At 47.2% G+C, this 20,944-nt stretch overlaps 1 protein-coding gene across 4 annotated transcripts in view; it reads left to right on the top strand.

Annotated features, from left to right (window-relative positions):
• The window catches only part of TET3 (tet methylcytosine dioxygenase 3), a 112,381-nt gene that overhangs the window by 79,234 nt on the left and 12,203 nt on the right, over positions 1 to 20,944 (top strand). For all 4 annotated transcript variants that reach the window (XM_061431884.1, XM_061431885.1, XM_061431883.1 and 1 more), the window contains 6 exons: positions 666 to 756; positions 7,924 to 8,017; positions 14,974 to 15,182; positions 16,350 to 16,500; positions 18,969 to 19,058; positions 19,567 to 19,704. In XM_061431884.1, the coding sequence (XP_061287868.1) occupies positions 666 to 756; positions 7,924 to 8,017; positions 14,974 to 15,182; positions 16,350 to 16,500; positions 18,969 to 19,058; positions 19,567 to 19,704 (773 nt within the window). The remainder of the gene's footprint in view (positions 1 to 665; positions 757 to 7,923; positions 8,018 to 14,973; positions 15,183 to 16,349; positions 16,501 to 18,968; positions 19,059 to 19,566; positions 19,705 to 20,944) is intronic.

Genomic DNA, 20,944 nt, shown 5'->3' with positions numbered 1-20,944 from the left:
CTCAATGGACGAGTTTGAGCAAACTCAGGGAGATGGTGAAGGATAGGAAAGCCTGGCGTGCTGCAGTGCATAGGGTCACAAAGATGGGACACGACTGAGCAACTGGACAAGAACAGCAAAATGTTTTCCAGGTTCATCTATGTTATAGCATGTATCAGAGTAAATGCTTTTTATGGTCAAATAATATTCCATCGTATGGATATATCACATTTTGTTCATCTGTGTTGATGGACGCATCTGCTGTTTTTACCTGTGGCTCTCGTGAATATGCTGCAATGAACGCTGCATACAGGTGCTGTTGGAGTCCTTGTTTTCAGTTTGTTTGGGATCCGTACCTTAAAATGGAGTGCTTTGCCAACCTCTGGTTTAGATTATATATAGTGATAAACTAAATGCCAAAGTGGTCAGACTTCAGTCTTGATAGTATGTAGTTTTATGAGATTTTAAAATTCTTGCCAAGTTGGTCTGTGTATAACGGTGTTCCATTGTGATTTTAATTTGTAGTTCCTGATTTCTAATGAGTTTGAATGTATTTTCACATGTTTGTAAGCCGTTTGAATTTCCTGCTTTATAATGTGCCATTCATTTTCCTGTTGGTGGTTTGCCTTCCTAAATTTCTGTTGGTGAATTGATGTCTCCAAATGATGTTTACTCTGTTTCTGCAGAACAAATAGTGGAGAAAGATGAAGGCCCATATTATACTCATCTGGGATCTGGCCCCACAGTAGCCTCCATCCGGGAACTCATGGAGGAGCGGTGAGTGACGCACAGATGTCCAAGGAGAAATGGGCAAGTTGTGAATAGAATGTGCATTTTAAGCACCTCTCGTTTTCATTGCCTTGTCCTAGACAGCCTACAGAAAGGAATCCCTGATACCCAGACTGTGGAAAGTTGAATGTGGGGTTTTCCCCCCCTAGTGGTCTGGGTTTCTTTCTGTCTAGGTCTGCCCTTCGTATATCCCTCTGTCCCCGCTTTCTCTCACTCTTCATTGACAGTTTTCCTTAAAGAAACGGGGTTGAGTGGCTGTCTGTCCTGTGGAGTCCCCAGGGCTGCGTTTTGCACTGCCTTTCCTGTGGTGGTGCTCAACAGGTTCTTCTGCCCTGTGTCCTGTAGGTTGGCAGTTAGACCTAAAGGCTTGACCAGAATCTGTTTCTTTCTTTGAAAGCTACTTCCTAGGTGATGTTTTGTACCACCACTAGGAGGAATGTATGTCTCATATTTGGCCAGTGGGCACCTGTTGAGATGATCTCCTGAGTCATTTTGACATGATCCTAGGAATTCTTGATTTCTTTTATTTTTATGGGGGAAAAATTATTTAGAAAAGAGATTCCAGGAGCTGGGAGTGCTCACTTCTCTAGGCCATTTCAAGTAGAAAGAGCCAAGATATATGTGTAGGTGTTTTATTTTTGTTATTGTTTGGTGATTAAGTACATTTGAGTTTATGTACACTTACAAGTCAACACAAGACTGTAGGGCTTTTACTTAACAGCTCTGTTTTGCTTTTTCAATAGTGGCTGCTACTGCTAAGTCACTTTAGTCGTGTCAGACTCTGTGCGACCCCATAGACGGCAGCCCACCAGGCTCCCCCGTCCCTGGGATTCTCCAGGCAAGAACACTGGAGTGGGTTGCCATTTCCTTCTCCAATGCAGGAAAGTGAAAAGTGAAAGTGAAGTCGCTCAGTCGTGTCCGACTCCTAGCGACCCCATGGACTGCAGCCTACCAGGCTCCTCCATCCATGGGATTTTCCAGGCAAGAGTACTGGAGTGGGGTGCCATTGCCTTCTCCGTTTAACAGTGAAAGTTGTTTTATATAAATAGAAACTTTTAAATCCATGTGTGTCCACAGTAGATACTAAATACTATGAGTTCCAGAGTGTAGAGAGATAGAATAGCTTGGTGATTGAGAACGCTGAGACCCTGGAGCTAGACTAAGGTCCAGGCCTGGCCCTTCCACTACTGCTGAGTTCTTTGGTAAGTTGCTTTACTTCTGTGTGACTCGGTTTTCTTATCTACAGAATAGAGATGATAAACGTATGTACACTGAAGGAGAATTAATTATGAGGATAAACGGAACTGATGTCTGGAAAGCATCTGGTGCTTACTAGTAAATATTACATACGAGGTATCTATATCATATCCACATGGACTATGGGTTTTTTATAACTAATGTTTATTAATATTTTAATAGTAAAGTCACAGATTATGTAGGACATAAACATGTTTGGTCATACATATACATACAGATGTGGAAGGCCAAGGGCTGAGTGGCTTAGAATTTCCAGAAATTTGGGGACCAGATTTTATCTGACCAGTGTAGCTAAACTGACAAATTAGCAGGAAACATGATTTTGAACTGCATAACTATAGTGATGTCCCTGAATGAATAAAAGGTAAGATGGATGGAGGACAGTGATCTGCTGTAAACACTCTTAATTATCCTGTACCATCTGGAAACATTTATATTCATAGTAGCCCATCAGAAAAGCATTTGATTAAAGACCCGATCTTTAAATTCAAGCCTGATTGAAAGAGCACCTCTGAGTCCATGAAAATCATTAGAAAGTCTACAGATTACAAATGTTGGCAAGGATGTGGAGAAAAGGGAACACTTAAAACAGTATGTGGGCTTCCCTGATAGCTCAGTTGGTAAAGAATCTGCCTGCAATACAGGAGACCCCAGTTCAGTTCCTGGGTTGGGAACATCTGCTGGAGAAGGGATAGGCTACCCACTCCAGTATTCTTGGGCTTCCCTTGTGGCTCAGCTGGTAAAGAATCCGCCTGCAATGTGGGATACTTGGGTTCGATCCCTGGGTTGGGAAGATCCCCTGGAGTAGGGAAAGGCTACTCACTCCAGGATTCTGGCCCGGAGAAATCCATGGACTGTGTAGTATATGAAGTCACAAAGAGACGACACGACTGAGCGACTTTCACTTTCAAAACAGTATGTGGGATTGCTGAGAAAAACAGATATCATATTAACACAAACTATGTGCAATCTAGGAAAACAGTTCAGGTGAACCTGTGTGCAGGTCAGGAATAGAGATGCAGATGTCAGGAATGGACATATGGACAGGGCTTGTGGAGGAGATGGGAGAGGAGGGTTGGAGGAATTGGGAGAGTAGTGCTGACATATATATACACTACCATGTGTGAAATAGAGAGCTCATGAGAACCTTCTCTGTAGCACAGGGAGCTCAGCTCCATGCTCTGTGATGACCTAGAGGGGTGGGATGTGGGGGTGGGGTGGGAGAGAGGTCCAAAAGGGAGGGGATGTATGTATACTTACAGCTGATTCACTTCATTGTACAGCAGAAACTAACACAACCTTGTAAGGCAATTATACTAAAAAAAAAACCCAATGTGTGTGGTTTTACACACACCTCTGCATGTGCCCATGTGTATATGTGTTGCAGCTTTGAGGTTGGAGTGGGCATTATTTTGGCCAGCGATTTTTGTGAGGAATTTTGACACCATTGTTTACATGTTGAGGGCTGCAATGGAGTCAGATATACAAGTTTGATCTGAGATACTTTTTACATTTGTTCGTTTCTTGGTAACAATTTTATAAGATTTTTAGACACTTCTCTAAATAACTTTTAGTTATAGAAGAGTATGTTTTGAAATAAGGATTAAGAGATAATGGTACAGTTGAGATTTCTCCTTTCCTTTTTTCTCATTGCTTTAAAAATAACAGCCAAGTGTAGATTCTTCAGAAACTGATCCAAGGGAGGAATTCCTCTCAAGACCAGGAATACTTGTGTTTTTCCTCAGCAACTGGTTTATTTTTATCTTAAGGACCTTGTAAATCATGGAACAGATTGTGTTTCCATCTTTATGTTGGCTGTTAGTAAGCTGAGCACCAGATTTGTGTATCCTCATTAAGAGGAACGTAATTTCTCATCTTTGGCCCAGGGAAGTCTATGCAGGTTCACCCCTGAGTCTTCATTAGCTTCCTTGCTTTCTTATGCAATGAAATGTTCTAGACTCATGTCTTTAAAATATGCATAAGATCCCACTGTTTGCATTTTGCATACAAACGTCATGTCTGTCTGTTTCCCCCTTTACTCTGATTTCATCACCCGTTATTTTTATCACATAGACATCTTTTTAAGCTTCTTCTGCAACAAGGAGGGGAATGAATGATTGCTGAAATTCACCTCGATGGAAGTCTAGTTTGTGAATGATCCGAGCTGTCTCTTTCTCTAGACTTCCCTCCCTACCCTTTCTCTGCAGGACCACTCTACAGCCAGGAGTTGGCCAAGACGAGGAGGGAAGAAAACTGAAATCCAGGGGATGTTGGTGCTTTTAGCTTATCTGGTAAAGACTTTGGAAGGAGGGGGAGGTTCAAAGCAAGTCATGAAATATTGTAAAATTTATTAATGGGTTCCATACCTCCAGGTACCCAAGTCCTTGTCATAGGTAACTGGAGTCAGGTGTTTAAACCCATATCTGAGAAAGGCCTGCTGCACAAGGCCACGTGTCCTCTAACTGGGAAGAGGATTCTCTGCAGCCTAGCAGTTCATTAAATGTTCTTTATAGGAATGAAGCACCAACACCCTGCTAGCAAATCCTCTGGGTTTGGGGGGAACTGGTCTCATTAATGTGTGATGGAGGTAACCCCAAAAAAATCACAACTTTAGATGAGCGGTTATCAAACTTGAGCATGCTTCAGGTTTCCAGAGGACTTGTGAAAGCACAGATGGCTGGACCCCAGCCCAGAGTTTCTGAAACAGCAGGCCTGGGATGGGACTTGAGAGTCTGCATGCTGCTCCCAGCACCACCTTTGAGAATCACTGGCTAAGACGATCAAGTTACCCTTTAGAATAAAGTTTCAGCTTATCCTTGCAGACTTTAAGGTCTATGAGTTCACCTATATCCTAACCTCTTAATGATAGGCCAGAAACTAAGACATTTAAGAAAAAAAAAGTTAAATCCAGAGTTGTTGGTTGTCTTTAAACACAGAGACAGTTCTGGTTAAAAAAAAATTCTGCCTGATCAGACAGTGCTTGGCCCTTTTATTTGCTCTCAAATACAAAGTTCACTGCAAGAAGCATTTCTCATGAGGATAGGAGAGTGGGGAAGGTCTTGGTCAGAAAGCCCGAGTCTGTGTCCTCAGCTCACCGTTCTGTGGGGAACGATATCCTGTGGGTTTCAGTGAGAGCAGTATGGTCGCCTTGGGTCATTCTTCCCACAGCGGCCTCAGGACACTCTGCGCGCATGGGCCACTTCCTGATAAATGCTTGTGGGGTTGAAAGTTTTCCAGGAGTCAGACAAGAAGAGCAGCACTATCTGGTCTTTTCCTCTTGAGCCAGACCACGCTATATAAACTCCCGGGGTCCTGTCTGCAAACACATTCTATAGCATAGCCTGAGAACTTTAATGTAGCAGTTATCAGCTTTTCACTTCATTCCCGAGATCTTGAGTGAAATAGAGAACATTGAACTTAGAGAAACCTTAGATCAGCATTTTCAAAAGTACTTGTTTTCTTTTCCAGTTACAAAAATAAAACACGTCTATAAAAGGCCATTTTAAAAAAGCTTATAGTGAATAAAGCTCTCTAGTAATTATCCTCTGAGAAGAAAACATTTTTTCAAGTTTGATTTTTTTGTAAGCATTTACAAAGATACACATATGTGAACAGAGAAATTTTGAACAAAATGGGATCAAGAATACTATACCCATGTTGGTGGATACTTTCTCCTCCACTTAATTTTTTTCATGTCAGTACTTATAATTCTGTTGAATCCTTTTTGATAGCTATATGGTTTTCCGTTACATGGACATTTATTTAATTATGTTTTATTTAGCCAGTCCTATACTAGATATTTGGGCTTCCCTGGTGGCTCAGTGGTAAAGAATCTGCCTGCCAACACAGGAGACGCAGGTTCGATCCCTGGGTCAGGAAGATCCCCTGGAGAAGGAAATGACAACACACTCCAGTATTCTTGCCTGGGAAATACTGGAGACAGAGGAGCCTGGCGGGCCACAATCCATGGGGTCACAAAAGAGTCGAACACAACTCAGCAACTAAACGACAACAATACTGGATATTTTTGTTGTTTCTAAATTTTCTTGTTGATGCAATAATATCTTGTTCCTAAATCTTGGTGTATTTGTACAAGTTATGTCAGAGATAGAGATTCCTACAAGTGAAGTGGATAAGATAATTATATATAAGTATATGTATTTATATAAAGAATATGTAAAACAGTAGTAGTTACGATAATTATGATACAAATGCCTAGTAGTTATGATAACATTACCCTCTATTAAATAATATACTGAAATAATATGCCATGACCAAATTGGATTCATTACAGAACTATAACAATTGCTGGATTTAGACAGTCTGTTAAAATAACATACCTTGTTAATTGGCCAAAGGAGAAAAACCATTCTTCTCTGTCCTTAGTTGTTAAAAATGTATTTGATAAAATTGATCAATTCTTTTTTTAAAGTTTTTAAAAAATGTATGTATGGCTGTGTTGGGTCTTCGTTACTACATGTGGGCTTTCTCTAGTTGCGGTGACTGGGGGCTACTCTCTAACTGCCATGCATGGGTTTCCCATTGCAGTGGCTTCTCTTGTTGCAGAGCATGGGCTTTAGGGCGCACGGACTTAGTTGCCACTCAGCACGTGAAGTCCTCCCGGAACAGGGATCAAACCCATGTCCCTGCATTGACAGGTGAATTCTTAACCATTGGACCACCAAAATTGATCAATTCTTGATTACAAATTCTTAGAACAGGAAACCCTTAATAGAGCTCTTCAAAATAAGGGAGTCTCTGTCTCTAGCCCAAAGTTAGCAAGCTGCATGCTCTGGGGTGAATAGTTGGAAACATTTCCAGGAAAGTCAGGAAATAAGCAAAGATGCCTGCAAGAGCTCTGGAAGCTCTAGCCAGTACAGACAGACAGGAGACTGAAGTAGAGCCATGGAAAGTGGAAATAAGAAGCTAGCAAATAACCGTTATTCTCAGATGATACAATATTGTATTAGAAGCTATTAAAAATAAGACAATTTAATAAGATGGATGTTTGCAGTGTTATTGGGCTCTTCCTTTGTGCCAGAAACTTTGACGTATTGGATTGGCCAGGAAGTTCATTCAGGTTTGCCAGCCCCTGTTCCCAAATGGACTTTTTGGCCAACCCAGTGCTTTAAGGCACTCCCAAGCCTAGGAGACAGGAACCATTTTTATGTCCATTTTACGGATGAGGAAACTGAGGCTTAGAGAAGTTCGGCCGTTTGGCCACAGTCTTGTAACAGAAGGGCTGCGTGGGCTCTCAGGCCGCAGCTCTCTGACCCCATGGCTGCGCTGTAGCCAGCGTTGCCCCTGGGTAGATGTGTGCCCTTGAGCAGGTCAGTTCAGCTCCGAGGGCCACAGTTTCCTCACCTCTGAACGTGGCGAATCCCTGAGTGTGTGCACGTGTGTGTGGGCCAGGGCAGGAGTGTGTGCAGGAACCAGGCGTCTTTACTGTAAGTCCAAGGGGATCTCGGAGCCAGTTTCTACTGGGAGGCCACTGTTAAATGTCATTTGGGGATTGTTGAAAGAGAGTAATAAGGATTTCCCCATTTGTTTTCTTTTGTCTATTGAATTTTACTGACTTCATAAGTAGCTGAGACTGCTAACAGGGCTGGATACAAATGCCTATGCTGAGCCTTTGGTTTGAGTGCTCAGAGAGAATTATCAGAGACCTTGTGCCCTGGGGCAGGATGGAGCCAGGTGGGCCAGAGGCCCTGAGGTCTGTAAGTGGAGTTGTGTTCCCAGAGGCTCAAACACAGAATAAACGTTTAAATCTTTCTCTCCCTTCTCTGTTGCCCCCATAATAACTAGAAACCCAAGCGGAAAAACCCTGAGACTTGCCTTATTACCAGGACTCCTTTGGGATTCAGTTGTGCTAATGGTGGCTTCTGTCTTGCTCTCCAGGTACGGAGAGAAGGGGAAAGCCATCCGGATCGAGAAGGTCATCTACACGGGAAAGGAAGGGAAGAGCTCACGGGGCTGCCCCATCGCAAAGTGGGTACGTGTCAAAGCTCCACAGCCCAAACTGGACTGGGGAGTGGGGGGCAGACGTGTGCACTTTCCAGGGAGCTGTGAGCCAGCATCTGGTGCTGTTAGGGTCATCTTCCCCCAGCCTCAACTGTTGGTCCTGTCTTTGTTTAAATGCCAGCTCCTGATGTCCACGGCTGGCCTTGGAACTTCTCTAGTTGTTATGCTCAACTTGTACTGCCCTGTGGTTCAGGGCTGCAGGGGAAGGAGATGCGGAAGCTAGCTGGAGACATCATCTTGCTCAAGGCTGGGCCCCACCGTGACTCCTCTGCCCGCTCTGCGTGCCCTGGCGCTGGGTGCCCCTGTCTCTAGTCCATAAGAACTAAGCCTCTGAGCACAATCAGGACAGCATTGCATCTGCTTGACTTCTGAGCCAGTGTTTCCTGTAGGCAGCCTGCGTATCATGGCAGAGGGAGCACCAGTAACTCAGACCCCAGTTTCACCCAAAGTTTTCTGACCCGTCCTTCCAGCTCTCATAGAGCACTTTAGAACCACTATAGAACCCGTGCCCAGAGCAGCAGCAAATTTATCAGGTAGCTGTTTGCTCACTGCTTGATAGGGAGAATATGCATGGAAAATAGGAGGCTCTGTCCCTGTATTCAAACTGCTTATGATGTAGAGACAGCAGGAAGTAAGATCGTGGAGACTTGAATAATCAAAGTTTAACATTGAGAGGCAGGCTTGGTGCTGTTGAGTTCAGGGCCAAGGGATGTGAGGGGCAGGAGGAGTTCAGGCTGGGTCTTCCAGAGAAGGTGGATATGCATGGGGCCATATTAAATGGGCGAGGAAAAGGTGGAAGCATTCCTGGTGAGGAGAGTCGTGTGGGCAAAGGGAGAAAGGCAGGGTGAACATACACTCAGCTCATTTCGAGTGAAGGATAGTAGTAACATGAGCTTTGTCAGACTCTGTTTTTATCTGGTCTATATGCCATCCCTTTGCACCTCTATGTTTAATGAAAATACTAGGTATCTAAACCTGAACTACCATGTATCTATTTGTAGCAATTTTCAGACAGTAGCACAGAATGATCTGGGAAAATCTGAAATACATAAGAGTATTCACGGGCATATAGAAGAATGTTTTCCCCACCCTTGTGAAAGATGGTCATTACAGTAGGAGGTTAATTACTTCTCTGGCTGATCAGGGTGGGGTGTTATCCCTCCCAGAGACCCCATCAGGGAAGTGGTCTCCTTCCCTTTCTCTTGCTGATTTATGTAGTTGTTGAGGAATTCCAGAGTATCCGGCAAGAAACTGAAGATCCCTGGGGCATTGGCAGACTTTTCAGCTTCAGAAACAGTTGCCACCTTAAAGAAAACAGTTGGCTCTGTGGACAGTGTTGAGGATAAGAATATGCATCTTAGTCCTCAGACACCCATGGTGAAAGTTTAGCTCTTGACCAGCGCTCATGTGTCTCTGCTGAGGGCTGGGGAGGAAGGCGCCCAGATGAAGTGTGAGATCCGTTTCTGGGGCCGTGAGAGGAAAGCAGAATGATGGCAGGAAGAACGTGGTCCTCAGAACTCTGGTCCCTCCAGGCTCTGCGGACAAACGCCCAGAGCTGGGCACAGGAACGCAGTGCTTTGTCTAGAAGTTGGAATAGCTTGTGGATATCACCAGGCCTGGTGGAGTGCCCATCACCAATGCCCATCTTCTTTCTTTTTGAAAGCAAAGCTCATATAGAAGGGAATACATAGGGACGGAGAGGTGAGGAAATTCCACACCTGATGAGTGAAAATAAAATGAGAGAGGAGGGAAATTTTGTTAATGAGAAGAGTGGTAGATCGTAGAACTATTATAGTTGCAAGAAAATGGCAGTGCTGTGTTGTTTCTTGTTTTATAACCAAATCCCATAGTGTGGTGACGTTCCCTTATTCTTTGCCTACACAGCCACCAAATACCCTGTGCATTACGGTTGTAGGGCTCATCTAGAGTCCCATCTCCTTGGAAACTGGAGAAGGGACAGAGGTTCCCTTTCTCTGCCCCCGTGTGGAAATGGCCCACAGACGCTAAGGACAGATTGTTCTTCGTGGCGGCACGGCCGTGGTCCGTCGCCCTGGGGGTGGCAGCGTCCAGCTCCCTGGGCTGGGCAGTGCCTCCCATGCTCTCCCCGCTGCCCCAGCCCAGGTCTAGGTCCTGGGTTTTCTTTCCAGCCAGGGTTCATGTCTGTGTTTGCAGCCATTACCTTCAGGTACAAGCAGTGTGCCCGGCAAGTTTTAGATTTAACCAGCTGGGATCTTGGGCAACAAAGCTGAGGTGCATCATGGATGCCCAGAAAATGTGGGTTCAGAGAATGATCTGAGAAAGTGGGGGCCCCCCAGAGAGCCTGCTGGTAATGTCAGATTTTAAGGTGGCCTGTACAAAGTGTGGAAGTCAGCAAGTGTGGAGATGACGGAGCAACGCAGGTAGGACTCCAAAGGCTCAGAATATATGAAGGCACACCAGACGCAAACGCTGCAGACACGATAAATGGGCTTTTGGTAGAAGAGCCATGGAGATGCTGCTCAGGCCAGCCTGTAATGGGAACAAGTCAGAAGGCAGATATTTGAAGGCACCGGCGGCATGGTGGAGCAGACTTAACTGGGGAAGCCCAGTGCTGGAGCTAGGACCGAGGGTGAGTCACGGGGGAACAGACTGGGGTTTCTGCCCAGTGCTCTTTAGGCTCAGCGCTCAGGGAACCCCTGGCCCAAGTCCAGGTGATTTCTTTACGATCCTGTGATGGCGCGTGAGCCGTCTGTGTTGCTGTGCTCTGAGTGCTGGTAGGTTCACACCTTACGTTGGCCTTTGACTTCTGCACTCTGTATTCTGTCCTGCTGGGTTCCTCTATAGAGTATGGGAGCTCCACTTGTTGCAGCTTTTTTGAGTGTATCCAAAGGCCTGTGAGGGTGTGGCCACAGGGCTGTCTGCTCGTGCCTCAGTACACTTATGTGGGGGTCGCACAGAGTCGGGCATGACTGAAGCGACTTAGCAGCAGCAGCAGCAGCAGGAACATTTAGGGCTTCCCAGGTGGCTCAGAGGTAAAGAATCTAGTGCAGTACAGGAGATGCAGGAGACCCAGGCTTGATCCCTGGGTTGGGAAGGTCCCCTGGAGGAGAAAACGGCACCCCAGTCTAGTATTCTTACCTGGAGAATCCCATGGACAGAGGAGCCTGGCGGGCCACGGTCCATGGGGTCGCACAGAGTCAGACAGGACTGAGTACGCATGCACAGGCAAGCGCAGACTGGAAACCCGAAGGGCACGGCCTCAGTCCAGCCGTGGCGGTGCAGGTGACTCTGTGAGCTCTAAGTGTGTGTCACACATGAGTGTAATTAGCCAGTGCTCTTCTGGGGCAAACCCTAGTACCTGCTGCGTGTGCAGATGCCCATGGAGTGCCCGGCTCAGTCTGCAGAAAGCCAGCCATACAGGGATATGATGATTGGCATTTCATATATTTACTGATCCACAAAAACAATTTTATAAATAATGTTGCAGTCAGTGCTTCCACAAAGGGTGGAGGTGGTGGACACCATTACTGCTATGGCTCAAAGCAGGAACTCTTGGCCCAGATACATTTTGTTTAGTATACAAGATGTCCTTTAAATTTTGAAGGAAATTCTGGTACATGCTGCCTTATGGATGAAACTTGAGGATGTCATACTAAGTGAAATTAAGCTGGTCACTGAAGTTCAAATGTTGTACAATTCCACTTATGTGAGGTACCTGGCATAGTCAAATTAATAGAGTCAGAAAGCAAAATGGTTGTCACCACGGGCTGGGCTCAGGGAGAATGGAGGGTTAGTGTTAATGGGTGGAGAATTTCTGTTTAGGAAAATTAAAAGTTCTGGAGATGAAAGAAATTCTGGTGATAGTTTATATAACAATGTCAGTGTGCTTAATGCTAATGAATTGTACACTTAAAATGCTAAATTTTATGTATATAGTATATATATTTTTCCCCACCATTTAAAAAATGAATTTGGTGTTCATATCTTTAAAAGGAGAGATTTCATGTGAAAATCTGGATTTCTGTTTTCTTCTTCCCAAACTGGAAGGGGTAGGTACACTTGGCCGGAATTCTCACCAGGCAGTGACCCAGGGAGAGGGGTCTGGCTTCCCAGCTACCCTCAACTCCTTAGTTGCACCTCTGGCCTGCTCTCCTTACTGATATTGCCTGCCTGGTGGATCCCTCAGCATCAGCCTACACTGCTGTACTCATGACCAAGCCTGTCTCCAGCCCAGACACCTCCTGATCTCCAGACCCGTTCTGTTGGTTCTGCTCGGAATAGCCACTCCAGTGTTCCAAAGTGCCTCCACCTCGGGGTGCTCCCTGCTACCTAGCAGGAAACACTGCCCACACTCACCCACTTTTCTGCACCACAGAATGTCATTTAAGACTTGTGCCTGGCCCTCAGCTCCTATAGTGAGGTGGTCCCAAAGTCACCTTTCTCCTGAAGGTCTCTAGAGTCCGTGTCTTTTCCTGTTCATTCCCCATTGTTCTAGCTCAGACTTTATCCATTTTGCTCGTCTTATGTCAGTGGTCTCCCCATTTCACCCCTCTCCCAAACATCTGCTCCCCCTTCTAAAGCATGTAGCTATGAATGTAAGGGAGCCCCCTGCTTACTTTGTAGAGCCGTGTCTCAAGTCCTTGTCCCTCCACTCGCCACTCAGAGCCCTTCCCAGTCTTCCCTCTTCACAGGCCCCCACATCTTATCTAGTCACAGAATTCCTTGGGATTTTTGGAGGGGAGATTCAGCCACCTCACCCCCGACTCCTGGACCCTTTGTGCTTTGTGTGAGCCAGGACAGTGTTTAGGGCGAGGGTGAAGAGTGTGGTGAAAGCCTGGGTGACTGGACAGCTGGACCCTGAGGAGCAGAGCAGTACCCCATGGCCTATGCTTTTTTTTTGTTAGCAGTCTTTTTGAGATGTAATTCACATACCATAAAATTCACTCATTTAAAGTATACAATTCAGTGGTATTGCAAATTGTTAAAACATAGATAACATAAAATTTTCATTTTAATCATTTTAAATGTGCAATCCAGAGGCATCAATTACATTCTCATTGTTATGCAACCCATCACCACTGTTTATTTCCAAAATTTTCTCATCATCCCATCCTGAAACTCTGGTTGTATTCTTAGGTATGCCTGGTCATATATGTTTAACTTTCCAAGGAACTACCAAAAACTGTTTTCCATAGCATCCAGGCCCTTGCTTTTTAACAAAAACCATGTAGATATGCACCATTTTCTCTGCAGATGTTTTAGGACAATGTAAAAATTTCTGAAATTATGGCTTATAATTTTATCTATAGATTTTATTCCTTTTGTTCAGTAGTTCAATTGTGTTTGACTCTTTGTGACCCCATGGACTGCAGCACACCAGGCTTCCCTGTCCTTCACTATCTCCCAGAGTTTGCTCAAACTGATGTTCATTGAGTTGGTGATGCCATCCAACCGTCTCATCCTCTGTCGCCCTCTTCTCCTCCTGCCCTCAATCTTCCCCAGCATCAGGGTCTTTTCCAGTGAGTCAGCTCTTCACATCAGGTGATCAGAATACTGAAGTTTCAGCTTCAGCATCAGTCCTTCTGATGAATACTCAAGGTTGATTTTCTTTTAAAGTAGACTGGTTTAATCTCTTTGCTGTCCAAGGGACTCTCAAGAGTGGAACTTTCAAGCACCCCAGTTTGAAAGCATCATTTCTTTGGTGCTCAGCCTTCTTTATGATCCAACTCTCACATCCATACATGACTACTGGACAAACCCTAGCTTTGACTATACAGACCTTTGTTGGCAAAGTGATGTCTCTGCTTTTTAATAGGCTATCTGGGCTTGTCATAGCTTTTCTTCCAAGGAGCAAGCATCTTTTAATTTCATGGCTACAGTCACTGTCCGCAGTGCGTTTGGAGCCCAAGAAAATAAAGTCTATCACTGTTTCCATTGTTTCCCCATGTATTTGCCATGAAGTGTTGGGACCAATGCCATGATCTTTGTTTTTTGAATGTTGAGTTTTAAGCCAGCTCTTTCACTCTCCTTTTTCACCTTCATCAAGAAGCTCTTTAGTTCCTCTTTGCTTTCTGCCATTAGGGTGGTATCATTTGCATATCTGAGGTTGTTGATATTTCTCCTGGCAATCTTGAATCCACCTTGTCATTCATCCAGCCTGGCATTTCACATGATGTATTCTGCATGTAAGTTAAATAAGCAGGGTGACAATACAGCCTTGATGTACTCCTTTCCCAGTTTTGAACCAGTCCCTTGTCCCATGTCTGGTTCTAACTGATGCTTTTTAATCTGCATATAGATTTCTCAGAAGGCAGGTATTCCCATCTCTTTTAAGAATTTTCCACAGTTTGTTGTGATCCACACAGTCAAGGGCTTTAGTGTAGTCAATGAAGCAGAAGTAGATGTTTTTCTGGAATTGCCTTGCTTAATCCATTATCCAGTGGATGTTGGCAGTTTGATCTCTGGTTCCTCTGCCTTTTCTAAATCCAGCTTGTACATTTGGAAGGTCTTGGTTCACACACTGTTGAAGCCTATCTTGAAGGATTTTGAGCATTACCTTGCTAGCATGTGAAATGACCGCAGTTGTGCAGTAGTTTGAACATTCTTTGGCATTGCGCTTTTTTGAGGTTGGAATGAAAACTGACCTTTTCCAGTCCTGTGGTTACTGCTGAGTTTTATTTTTATTCCTAAGTCTATGTAAATCACCAATTACTTAGGTTTTATAGTAGTTATTTTTCATTTTGCAGTTTAATGTTTTTCTTTTCCGAATCACAATGATCCTTTAGCCTGTGTGGTTGCTGACGCCAGGGTGTGACACCCCTGGGACCATGCCCAGAAGAGCTGCAGCCTGGGTCTGTTGGGCAGAGGGGAGGGGGGCGTGGCATCCGCCGTGGCCGCGCCCAGCGCCGGAGCCTGTGGTTCCCAGCGCCCCGCCCCGCCTCCCCACAGGTGATCCGCAGGCACACGCTAGAAGAGAAGCTGCTCTGCCTGGTGCGGCACCGGGCGGGCCACCACTGCCAGAATGCCGTGATCGTCATCCTCATCCTGGCCTGGGAGGGCATCCCCCGCAGCCTTGGAGACACCCTCTACCAGGAGCTCACCGACACCCTCCGGAAGTACGGGAACCCCACCAGCCGGAGATGCGGCCTCAACGATGAGTATGTGGATGGTCCCGGTGGCGGGGTGGGGCGCGGGGTGGGGCACGGGGTCAGGGCCCTGTGTTCCGCAGAGTTAGGACTGGGGTAGAAAAGTGCTCACCCACAGAGCTGGCCTGAGGTCTGACCCTGGCTGGGGAGGGTCTCCTGATTCAGCTTAGCTCTGCTTTCTGCCCCGAATTGACTCTGAGGCTCTAATATGGTGACAAGTGTGGAAACGTGTGTGATGCCCGACTAATATAAGGCGTCAGTGATAGTCATAAGACCTATCTTTACAGGATCCTCCCCCCATTTTTTAAATTAAGGTATTTTTACTTACAGTAAAATTCGTCCTTTGAGGTATACAGTTTGAGGAATTTGACAGATGTTTATAGCCATGTATCCACCACAGTCAAGACATAGAAGAGCTCCTTCAGCCCCAGACTCCACCATGGCCCTCTATAGCCTGGGGCTCCCCGACACCCCTGGCAACCACATGCCTTGTTTCCTGTCTACGTAGGGTTGCCTTTATAAGAGTGGCACATGAAGGGAGCCCTGCAGCAGGTAGCCTCCCGAGTCTGGCTTCTTTTCCTGAGCAGTGTTTCTCAGTTTCGTCTATGGATCAGGAGCTCACTCCTTTTCACCACTGAGTAGTATTCCACCACGTGGATGCATCACAGTTTGTTTATTCATTCCCCAATTGAGGGGTATTAGGATTATTTCTGGATTTTATTAAGTGTTGAATGGTAATGTCAGTGTTAATTTCTTTAAAGGCCTGTCAGCACCTGGGCCTGCAGGAAGCAGGCATGTTCAAACTCTGTGGTTCACATTATTCCCCTCCTTGAGTGGTCTGTGTTGAAGCTGATCAAGATATTAAAGTCGTGGCAAAGTGTAAACCTGAGTGGGTTTTTGATTAGGTCCTTTCAGCCATCTCACACAACCCAGGTGCTTCTCCCAGCAGCAGGCTCTCAGACCTTCAGGCTCAGGGGTGGGAGCCCAACAGGCTACTCAGAACCGCTCCTCTGCCCACAAGGGTAGAGACTTGGGAAAGGAGTTGAGGGCAGGGAATGATGTCATCCCAGTAGTGGGAGGCCAGCGGATGCCAGGCAACAGCCGGGCCGCCCCCTCAGGGAGGGGAAAATTCCAGAACAAAAAATGTGCTTACGATGCCTAATGTGTGATATGTTGCAGCCGGACCTGCGCTTGCCAAGGCAAAGACCCAAACACCTGTGGTGCCTCCTTCTCCTTCGGTTGTTCCTGGAGCATGTACTTCAATGGCTGCAAATATGCTCGGAGCAAGACTCCTCGCAAGTTCCGCCTCGCAGGGGACAACCCCAAAGAGGTGAGCAGAGCCCCATAGGGAGCCCAGGACCTTCCCACTCACCCTGTTCCACCTGCTACCCTAACAGTCCAGATGGCACACAGGATTAGTCAGATGTGCAGAAAATGGAACTTCCTTTTTTTGTTTTTCAAACTGACCTTATCTTGCAGTGAAATAAGTTATGTGATGTGATGTGGAAGGATATGACAAGTGAAAAATTAGACTTACCAGTTAACAGGTACCTCAGGCTCTTGCAGTTTAGAAAAGTCTCCTTAAGGTAAATGTTCAGATTACTCATTAGACTGTGGCCCTCTTAAGGGTTATCGCTTCCCTCCATTCTTTGCAAGATATCTTCCTGGGTGTGAAGTGTGGCAGGAAGAGGGGCCTCAGGCCACCTTTTGGCTGATGCTAGACTTCCCTCATCCTGCCTGGCTGCTGGGGACGCGTCTCTGTGCGGTTGTCCAGTTGTCCAGGTCTTTGCTCTCCCCTGCTGGGGGCCTGGTGTGGTCCTCGGGCACTGGACTGGCATCCACATGATGTTGCCTCTAGGCCTGAGGCCTCCTCCTGCCCTCCGGGGCTTTTCCTCAACCCAGTAACAACAGGATAAGGGTCTCAGGGTCTCCTCCGCAGGCTGAGCGTAGGCTGGGAGCCAGGAGTGTCCAGCCAGGCTGCCTCCCCCTCTGCCACTTCCCCTCTGTTGCCTTGGTTGGGCAGGCCATCCCGAGGGGCTCTGCCCTTGAAGCCCAGAGGCAAAGACAGGCACAGGCTGCAGTGGGCTCCCCCCAGCCTCCCTCCCTCCTGCCTCTGCTACTGCAAGGAGGGGGGTACTGGATCTGGGCAGTACCTTGATCCCACTCTCTACCTTCCAACTCTCTCCAAGCTCCTTGTACCAGAAGGGCTTCCCCCCTTTTCAGGGGGCAAGGACTCCTGGGGTACATTTTGTTTTCCTAAACCACATATAAATTTCTATGCTCAGACTTCCAAGCTTTGCTTTTCAGAAATAAAAGGAAGCAGCACATCCAAATTTAGAAGCTCTTTTTTCTTCTCTCAAAGCCAGCTTTTTTGACTGTTACATAACCTAGTCTGAGTCTAATCTGACGCTAGACTTTTATTTATGGCAGCACCCTGCCTCCCTCAGAAGCAGCAAATGCAGTTGCTTCAATGAATGAAGGAGTCTCAGTGCCGCCAGGAACTAGGAATTATCATGAATGAAAGCGATACATGGAAAACAAATGTTTTCTCTGTTCCATCAGCTACCATTTCCTGTGCACCTACTAAGTGCTGGGTACTCTGCCCAGAACCTCCCAGGTATCTCAGTTAATCTTATGACACCTGAGGCTCTAGGCACTATTACTGCTCCCTTTACGGTGAGGCAGATGGCTTGCCCGAGGCTGTGTGGCAGTGATGGTGAAGTCAGCATTTAACCCTGGCCTGTGTTTCCCCAGAGCTCACAGTCCTCACCCCCATGTTGTGCTGGCGTCAGGCCCCCTGAGCTCGTGGAAGCATCTGGAAGGTAGCCAGGGAGGTGCAGTGAGGCTGGCTAGTAGCTCTGCCGCCCCACTGGACAGACAGCTGAGCCATTGGTCTCACCCTTCTATTTCTAATTCTGTGAGTTTGGTACTTTTTTCCTTCCCTCTTCCTCCTCGTTCTTCTCTGTAAACTCTTCATCCCGTGCTCAAGGCTGGCTCAGAGCCCCTGTAGCCCTACTTGGTACCCTCAGAGGGCTAGAGAAAGGCTGTGAATACCTTAAACTCTCTGCTTGGGGGCTGCTTCATTGCGGTCAGCACTGTCTGGTGGAACTTTCTGTGATAATGGAAATGTTCTTTGTAGAGAACAGCCAGCCACAGGCACCACTTGTAGTCACTGAGCATTTGAAATGTGGCTAGTACAGTGGAGGGGCTGAATTTTTTATTTTGTTTAATTTTAATTATTGCAAACTAAACACCTGACATGATGCGAGTCTTAAAGGATAGAACGTTGAGGCTGTCTGTGTACTTGGCTCATGACGGGCGCTGGGCCTGGCTGGCTGTGGGATTCCTAGCGCAGGCCTCAGCTGCCCCTCCCTGCCTCTGTTTGCCTGTCTGGACCACTGCAGGAAGGATCCACACTTGCTGCTCATGCTCGTACACGCCTGCCATCCCCCACCTCTGACTGAGGATGTTGAGCGAGTGCTCAGTAAGAGCAGGAACCTGTTCTAGGTGTTCTGAGCGGCACTGGGCTGGAGCCTGGCAGAGCAGGTGCTTGGTAGCCAAGGTGACCAGACTCTCAGGAGTGTGCTCTGGTGGGCTTCAGCATCTCCAGCGTTAAATCAGACCTGGCCCCATACTCTTCCCGGAGGAAACACTGTTAAGATACCTGATGGCCCCTTACTTCTTACCTTGCCACCGGGAGCCCAGCAGAGGTTCTAGAATGGAGGTGGATTTCCAGGGTGCAGAGAGTTTACCAGGCGGAGCTGCTCTGGGGGTGTGTGACTATTCTTGTCTCCACAGGAAGAAGTGCTCCGGAAGAGTTTCCAGGACCTGGCCACCGAAGTTGCTCCCCTGTATAAGCGGCTGGCGCCCCAGGCCTATCAGAACCAGGTACTGGGTCTTGGGCTGTTCTCTGCCCACGTGGCACCCCCATCTCTGCCCAGCTCTCTGCTGTGTGGCAGTGGCAGAATGGGCTCCTGATGGGAAAAGCCCAGCCAGTGCTACAGCAGCGATGTAGGTCTTTGTTAAGACCTCTTGCTTATACCAGGCTCACCACACCCCCGGACTGTCTTTCCTCTATCCTTAGTCTTGATCTCTCTCCCCTTCATAATCCGCCACGTCCTCTGCTCTGGTTTCTACTGAGGAGGCTTGAGTTTCTCTCACCAGTCACCTCTGCACTCTGTAGGTGAGGCAAGGGGGACTTGAGATAACCCAGAAGGGAGTAACCCCTACAGGGGCTTCAGCCATAAAACCTCCCTCCTGCAGCCCATGTACCAGACAGTTTTGTTCCTTAACCTTTTCCCTCCTTCCTTCCCTCTGTGCCCCTGGCCTCCCCCATGCCAAGTCAGGGCCATTCATCTCAGGTCACTTGAGCAGCTCTCCTTGGCAATCTACACAGGTGACCAATGAGGAAATAGCGATTGATTGCCGTCTGGGGCTGAAGGAAGGGCGGCCCTTCTCAGGGGTCACAGCCTGCATGGACTTCTGTGCCCACGCCCACAAGGACCAGCATAACCTCTACAACGGGTGCACAGTGGTAAGAAAGCTTGTGAGCTGTCACAGCCCCACCTATGAGATGATCCTGGGAGGGGGCACACACCTGCTCTGTGCAGATAGGTGGGCTCAAGGCTGGGAGAAACCTGGCAGACTGCCTGCTTCTGCCAACTTCTTTGGGAAATGCAGGGACAGGGCTGGTTTGGGTGGAGGCTGCAGAATGCAGCCTCCTGGGTGCCCAGTGTGCCCCAGTTATCTAAAGTGTGGTTCCAGGTCTCGCTGAACACTTGGATTGAAGTCCAAACAGTCTCTTGATTCATTCACTGGGCAAATGTTTATTGTGCCCCAGGTACTGCTCTAGATGCTGGGGAATAAAATGGACAGTGTGCTGCCGGAGTATGTGGTATAATGTCCAGGAGCAGTGAAGGCTGTGAGGAGAAGATACAGTAGGGTAAGGGGTGAGATGACCGCAGACGCTATTGTAGATGAAGTGGAGGGAGCCTTGTCTGGGAAGGGGCACCTGAGCAGAGACCTGGAGGTAAGGGACCGAATGCGTGGGGGTAGGGGTGGGGAGCTCCAGGAGCAGCACAGGCGAAGGCTCAGAGGAGTGAGATCAGAGGGGCAGGCAGGGCTGGGGTCGCAGGGGGAATGGGGGGCTGGGAGGGCTCTGGGTTGTGCTCTGAGTGTGATGGGAAGCCCTGGAGGGCTTTTCAGCTGGGAATGCTAAGATCTCACTTATAAAGTCAGAAGCAGTCTCTTGCTCCTGCAGATGGAGAATAAAGTATGTTGCAGTAGGGGTGGGTGGGGGAGAACCAGAGCAAGCAGGCCAGGTAGAGGCCAGGACAGGTGTCCAGAGGTGACAGAGCTTGGGCAGGAGTGAGGGTGGGGTGGGGAGGAATTGGACAGGTTTGGGATGATTTTGAAGGCATAGCTGAGGGTGTTTGCTCATGGCCTGGACATGGGATGTGTGAATTGCTTGAGCAACTAGGCAAGTGTTAGTGATATTTACTGAGATGTAGAATATCAGGAGAAGACCAGTTTGGGGTGAAAATCAAAAATTCTGTTTTGACAGACACAGACTCACAGACTTAGAAAACAAACTTGTGGTTGCTGGGGAGTAAGGATGGGAGAAAGGAGTAGTCAGGGAGTTTGAGGTGGACAGGTACACACTGCTGTATTTAAAATGGGTAACCAACAAGGACCTACCATATAGGAGAGGAAACTTCACTCAACGTTACGGCAGCCTGGACGGGAAGGGAGCTTGGGGGAGAATGGATACGTGT

The sequence above is a fragment of the Bos javanicus genome, chromosome 11 (assembly GCF_032452875.1).
Source record: "Bos javanicus breed banteng chromosome 11, ARS-OSU_banteng_1.0, whole genome shotgun sequence".
NCBI lineage: Eukaryota > Metazoa > Chordata > Mammalia > Artiodactyla > Bovidae > Bos > Bos javanicus.
The sequence above is the reverse complement of the archived record's forward strand: the minus strand, read 5'-3'. Positions and strand labels throughout refer to the sequence as shown.